Source organism: Lynx canadensis, chromosome C1, assembly GCF_007474595.2.
Source record: "Lynx canadensis isolate LIC74 chromosome C1, mLynCan4.pri.v2, whole genome shotgun sequence".
Lineage (NCBI taxonomy): Eukaryota > Metazoa > Chordata > Mammalia > Carnivora > Felidae > Lynx > Lynx canadensis.
This window is the reverse complement of record NC_044310.1, coordinates 119,621,607-119,628,876: the sequence shown is the minus strand read 5'-3', so window position 1 is coordinate 119,628,876 and position 7,270 is coordinate 119,621,607. Positions and strand designations below refer to the sequence as shown.

General features: G+C 45.5%; 1 protein-coding gene across 1 annotated transcript in view; it reads right to left on the bottom strand.

The window, feature by feature from the left end:
• Positions 1-7,270, bottom strand: part of CCDC93 (coiled-coil domain containing 93) — a 101,892-nt gene that overhangs the window by 12,455 nt on the left and 82,167 nt on the right. Inside the window, exons 23-24 of the mRNA XM_030323702.1 lie at positions 5,964-6,048; positions 1,659-1,783 (exon numbers count right to left, since the gene is read on the bottom strand). Of these exons, the coding sequence (XP_030179562.1) occupies positions 1,659-1,783; positions 5,964-6,048 (210 nt within the window). The remainder of the gene's footprint in view (positions 1-1,658; positions 1,784-5,963; positions 6,049-7,270) is intronic.

Here is a 7,270-nt window from a genome sequence, read left to right as displayed (position 1 = left end):
GCTGACATGTCCAAACAATATTTGAAATGTAATTCCTCTCCACTGGGCCTTTTCTCTTGGTGAGTTATTTGCATTCAAGGGCAAAAAAGAGCTCTTCTAGGTCCTATTTGATCCTTGCCCGCTAGCTCACTAGCCCTTCCAACCTCTGCTAACCACAAGGGGCTCCTACCAAGAGCACCTCACCACCCGGTCACTCTCCCATGCTGCCTGGCCTTAGGTCTCACTCCTGCTCTGCCCATGGCCAAGTCTTCATCTGAGGGAGATCTTCCCTAACCACACCATCTCCATTAGTACCCCCAACCCCCTGGCAAAAAGTGAAATTACTTCTTATATGTTAATACTTGTTTACTAGGGTTTCTGTTTCCTAGCTTGTTATCTGTCCCCCCAACCACAAAATAAGCTCCTTGACATAGGGACTGGGTCTTGATATACCTCCAGGGGCCTGGTAGGAGCCGGAAGAACATTTATGGAAAGTACAAAGATTTCAAAATGTCTATGGGTTGTGGCTCCCAAAAGTTAAATAAAAAAAAAAAAAAAAAGGAAGGAGGGTTGCCTGGGTGGCTCAGTCAATTAAGCGTCCAACTCTTGATTTAGGCTCAGGTCATGATCTCATGGTTCTGGGATCGAGTCCTGCATTGGGATTCTCTCTCTCTCTCTCTCTCTCTCTCTCTCTCTCTGCCCCTCCCCTGCTTACTCACATGTACTTTCTCTCTCTTAAAATAAATAAATGAACATTAAAAAAAAAAAAAGGAAAGAGAAGTAGAAAAGGAAAAAGGGTAGAAAGGAAGGAAGAGAGAAAAGTCTAAAAACATATAGAACAAAATTATTGGTATGAATAGATTATATTTTTTATTCTGTAGACCAAACACCTGGATACAACTACACCTCTGGCTCCTCTATATTCAGCCATTTCCAAACTCACTGAAACCACATGGATTTGGGTTAGAAAGGGGGTAGGAATTCCTGAAAATGAAGTGGCTGATACCCTAGAAAGTGACAAAATGAAGTCTCTTTTCTGGAAAATCTCTTAAGCAAAGAGAAAACACTTTTCTGTCTGGACCCATGAAAAGAAACCCTGCCCAAATGCAGGCAGAAATGACAGAGACCAACAAAATTTAGTTGAGTGTTGGGCACGACAGGAGCCAGACAGAGTGCTAGATGCTTTCATCTCTCGCCTGACCCAACAGAATCCAGCAATGAGGAAATGGGTTTGGAGGGATTAAGTCACTGGCCAAGTGCACAGTTGGTAAGTGGTAAAGGTAGAGCTTGAATCCAAACCTGCCACGCTCAAAATTCATTCTTTCCACAGGCTTCTCAAGGTCTCTCCCCATCTTATTCCAGACCTGAATTTAGAACTGCTGTTTCCAAGTGACTCTGGATGCAGGCCGATAGTGCTTTTCCTTGTGAGTTTGATATGCTCATTAAATGTCAGAGGAATGAAAACAAAGACATCATTGTCTCTGAAACATTCAATTCGAGACTCAAGATGGGCCCCCGAACTACACAGTCCTGAACCACCTAGATGTCGTGCGTTACTGTTGGGATCACACCGCCAAGCTGCTATTACGGACCAGTGGAAAACCAGAGAATCCATTCCCAGTGTCCCCGCCCCCCCCCCCCCCCCCCCCGCCCCCATAGCCTTACATGCCCTCCCCAACCCTCCTCTTACCTCCTTGAACTCTTTCACAGTCTTGAAGTACAGCCTTTGTTTTTCTAACAGTTCCAAGTACTGGTCATTCAACTGGTCTCTTCTCATTTTGTTCTCTTGCTTTTTCTTTTCCATCTGTTGAAACATTTCAGGAAACGGTGATGAAAAGGCCTATTGTGACCAAGGGCTGCTGGCAGCATCCAAAAGGTGAGTATTACCAACATTTCTGTGGACTTCATTTACCTTCTATACATTACTTCTGGGATTTATTCTTTGCATGACATTACATAGAGGCTTGTCTACTTCAATCAGCAATTCTCCTATCATTGGGCACTAACTGTTCCTGTGTGTGTGTGTATGTGTGATTATAGTTTCACAACAAACAGGTTGGTGGTTCTCAACCATGGGCTATTTTGCCCCCCAAAGGGCATGAGGCGATGTCTGGGGACAGACACCTGTGAGGAAGGGGTGCTGCTAGGAGCCAGCGATGCTGCTAAACATTCTACAACGTACACAACAAGGAGTAGTCATTCCTGGTCCAAAATATTGATTGTGTTGAGCCTGAGAAACTCCTATTTAAATAACTGAGTTCCCTTTTCATTTAGCACAAGTATTTCTCACACTATTGTACAATTCCTACAATTAAAACTATACAATATTCCTGATCACCCTGCTAACTTCACCCATCTTTCTAGTCACACACAATTAAGGTTGTTTCCAGGATGGTGACCTCATAAATAAAGGCTGGATTTGGAAAGAGAGACTTTCCTAAGGTACCTAACAGCTTTGTCATTCAACAAATACTGTGTGGACACCCTGGGCACTAAATGCTGTGGTGACGAGGCAATGTCACTGCTCCCACGGAGGGTGCATGCTAGAGGGACTGACACTAACCAAGCACCTTACACAGAGCTCCGCGTGCAAATTCACACCCGTGATCAGTACTGTGAAGAGAATGACAGGGTTGGGAGACAGAGAGGAGCATGCGTGGCATCCTCAGACTGGATGGTCAGGGAGCGCTCTCTGAGGAAGTGACATTTGGGCAGAAAGTTATGGTGGTGAGCTGGTGCCTGGCTGGTGGCAGGTGGTCAAGAGCGCGCTGGATGAATTCACTGGTCTTCTGATGCCCGAACAGCGCTTCTGAGTGACGCGTTGGGAGGGATTACACAGTTGACACAGGGTAACGTCGAACTGGCTGCACCATATTCTGCACTCAGCCCCATGCCATGCTATGGGCTGATCACGCGGGTGAAGTGTGACCCCCCTGCCCTTTCCAACCTTGCTTGGGGGAAGGCCCACCCCACATGGGCATTCATCTGCCCGGTCTGCTCCTGACCATGTATACAGCTCCTAAGTCTCCTGGTGACCTAATCCTGAGACCCTGCTCTCCTCTTTCTATAGGTCTGCACGTGGGCACCTGTCGCATACCTGCGCCCAGGTCTGGAGTCTGGTAACCCGCCTTCCCCAGTGTGTCCCGTGCTCCCTTCTGGCAGGCTTCCTGATACCATCCAAATGAAAATGGTTCCTGCCACAATTCCCACTGCTCTTACTTGCTGGACCCCAGTTCTCACAGCTGCCAGACACTTTTTCCACTGGATCCCTACCTCCTAGCTAGCACAGCAGGCAGATCGACCCCAGGCCTTTCCTGCCTGCTCTGTCCTCCAGCAGAAAGTCTGGCCATACCTGACCACGTCCCAGTGATATAAACACGGTCCTATAGGGGTGCCTGGGTGGCTCAGTTGGTTGAGTGTCTAATTTCAGCTCAAGTCATGATCTCACAGCCCGTGAGTTCAAGCCCCGCATCGGGCTCTGTACTGACAGCTCAGAGCCTGGAGCCTGCTTCAGATTCTGCATCTCCCTCTCTCTCTGCCCCTCCCTTGCTCATGCTCTTTGTCTCAAAAATAAATAAAAACATTAAAAAAAAAAACATGGCCCTATAATCAATTTAATTTCAGTGTATCCAGGACCCCACATGGGAGGTGGTGTAGCAACCCTGAAATGGAATGAGCAATCCTACCCCTGTCACTTGTTGTGTTTCCCTGGGCAGGTTATTTAACCTTTTTGAAAGATAGGTCCCCTAGTTGCAAAATAAGGGTAATATCACCTAGATCACAGGTTTTGTTACCTGTGTATATAGGTATATGTGGGACTAAATATTGTACGAATGGCATGTCACTTGGTTTACAATAGCCATTCAGCAAAGACTCTGTTTTGTCTCACACTGGATGCCCTAGAGTGCTGGTGGTAAGCAGTGTAAGGGTCCTCTTTGCTCTCAGAATCAGGAGCTGGCTTAGGGCTGAGTTTTATTTTCACACTGTCCTAGCACCCCTAACCCAGGCACATGGTTCTCATGCCTTGCTTATCCCCCTTCACACTCTAGGTCAGGAATCCCTTCTTACGCTGGGCACTTGCTCTCAGTGTTCCAGAAATCCAGAGACTTCTCCTCAGGATCAGGTCAAAATGCCTGCCAGTATGTGACTATCTCTTTACTCAGAAACCCTTCGATGCACCATAAACACCTTCTCTATCATTTGTAGGCACTGCTGGTCTATGGTCTACTCTGTGTATATTCTGCACCTGCCAGTTCTGTGCCTGGGGACGTCCGTGCTCTGGGAGGACCCGACTCCCCTGCCACATACACTCTGAGCAGGTACCACCATGGATAGGGAGAGCGATGGTTTTTCAAAAACATCAAAAGAAATGCATCTGAATGAATGTTGTTCTGCAAAGACAGACTTCTTGCATTTGAAGTGCCAGTCAATATTCAAACTTGCCCCAAACCCTCTCTGAGAACTGCCTTTAGAGTCAACTGAATGAAATCATTCACTCAGCAAAGAGTTCTTAAAAGCCCACCACGGTCAGGTGCTGTATTCGCCACTGGGGATGCAGACATGAAAAAGAGAGCCCTCTCTGCCCATGGTCCTGACCACCTATCCAGTACGCCACATCTTTACAACTTATCTCCTGGTAAACAGGAAGGGGAAGCCAAAGGAAAAAAACCCAATAAATTCCTAGTGTTCTTTCCTACGGACAAGAGCAGCTCCCCAAGGAGGAGCCTGGCAAGGGTGGAAAGGTCCACCACGCTGGGATCTGGGTTGTGAAAGGCTTGCACTTAGCTAGATTCTTTGTCCTCCTTCTACGTTACACCCTAGGTCATCAAGGGACTGTCTTGCATTGGGTATGTGTACATTCTCATGACTGCTTTCGTTTTTGTGGCTGAATAGTCTTGCCACTAAGTGATAATTTTATTTTTTGCTCCACTGACATCATTTTATTGAAGTCATTAATGGGGAGATTAATCCTTTCTCTAGGGAAAGGGATATAAAGATATTTTGCCCTTAGTTCATCTCTTGTGAGATGAGATTACAGGCAGCTTGAATGTCTGTTTTTTTGTGAGTTCTTATGATGACAAGTCCTACCGGTATCCTTTCCTTCATGTGTTTACATTCTGGCATGGCTCACTGGACAACTTTGCCCCTAGCTCATGAGAGGAGATGACCTAAGTCCCCAGAAGGTTTTACTGCCATGCCTGAGGACCACTCTGGTGTGATCCATTTTTTAAGTGGACCAAAAGTAAGAGATTTGGAACTATTAGTAAGGATTCATCTGGTTATCACAGTAGAAAACTGTAACTACATTTGGTTTCCAGACAGTCATCAAATCTTCCTTACTACTATCAAAATGGCCCAAGTGCACAGCCACAAAGCGATGAAAACCCCATACTGGCCCCAGGCTGAATGATTCTCTGTAACGATCTCTAGAACTCCCACAACACCTATCAATTCCTCTTCTCTCTTCTGATTTCTGAGGCATAATATCCTCTCACTTTAGAATGCAGTTTGACAATTATATGCATTTTTTATAGAGGACTTCTGAAAACTAAAATACTCTCAAGATCCTAAGAAATGAATCTCTAATGGTAGAATTTCAGGCCAAAGATCCAGTGAAGAAGAGATTCTGGGTAAGAGAAGAAGCCTACTGGTGAAAGTGGGTTTCCTTATCTATAAAATGGGGGTAACACTACTTGCTTAAGAAGGCTTTTAGGAGGAATAGCACCATGCTTAGCTCACAGTAGGTATTCAGTCCACAGGAGCCACTGTTAGGAGCTGCCTTGGAACACCAGCTGCCTTTGGAGCTGGCCCTGCCCACTGCAGGGTCAGAGGTATGGTGGGAACCCACTCTGCAGACACTGAAGATGTGTCTTCAGGATCGGGAGCACATCCCCAGGTCAACCAGAAGAGGCCTGCTCTTCCCAGGGCCTTCTCTAAAACCAGTATGAAATCCAGGTTGTATTATAGGAAAAAAGCCATCTGACCTTCATTCTACTTTGCTTAATTCCTTCTACGATCTGTTCCATCTGACGTAAAAACTGGTCCCGGGTAGCAGGGGAGGCCATGGCTCTGAAAGAAAAATCAGCGGAGTTACGACTCGCACACAGGATGCTGAGGAAGGGGGCGGTGTCAGGGAGTCCTCCCCATACCCAGATGATGCCCCAAGAGGCACCCAGGTCCCCAGCAGTTAAAGATTCTAAACTCCGAGGAAGGCACAAAAATTAGCTTCATCTCTTAACTGAATATTAATCTTTTTTGTCACTTTCTCTACAATTTTCTTAAGTGATAATGTATTTTCTTAAAGTAAAACAATATATCATTAAAATCAACAAAAACTTTTTTTTTTTCCAACAAAAACTTTTTTTTTACTTTGACAATGACATGCACTGCCTAGGACATGGATTCCATTTTGTTTTTAGAAATCTGGGGATTTGCAGGCACTCCTCCAGACTGGCAGACATATTCTGAGATCTTCCTAAAACTGGGGTTGGGAAACCTGGTCCTGTTTCTAAAAGCAGCAGCTAAACCAGTGGCTTTCCTGGTGTCCTTCACTTCCTGTTGTGCACTGGGAATGGCACCAGAAGGGTCAGAGCACACGGACGCAAGGATTGAGAATTTTTCCAAAGGATGGGCTGACAGAGAGCAGAGCTCATCACAAACACACTCCAACACTGCAGCCTCTCCCAATTATCAGGAAATGATGATGAAGGCACCATTTTTAGAAATGCCACAGGGTTATAACTCGCTAATTGAAGCTGAATCTTACCACCGAACTGTGGGTTTTTTTTTTGATTTGTTTTTAATTAGAAATGAAGCTTAAAATCTAGAGTTGGTAATTCATTAAGATCTTAGTCACTGGTCACCTGCCAGGGGATAAGAGAGGTTTGTGCTAGAAGCAAAGGAAGGGTGCTTACAGACAGCAAGCACTGGGGCTACCATTGGGCATGCTTAAGGGCTGGTATGACTTGGGTACAGGGAGGCCTTGCCACACAGTTTTTGGAGAAAAAAATTCTTATCTGAATAAAGTGGTTTAGAAGATGCACATTGACTTAAAAACAAAATCTATCATAAGGTTTTAAAAATCTTTTTAAAAAATCAGATTAGTTCATTATCTAAATCTTAAAGCATCTCTATGTGCCCCAGAACAAATGGTATCGATCTAATCTTAACAAGACGAAAGTAGGGGCGCCTGGGTAGCTCAGTCGGTTAAGCGGCCGACTTCGGCTCAGGTCATGATCTCACAGTCTGTGAGTTCGAGCCCCATGTCGGGCTCTGTGCTGACAGCTCAGAG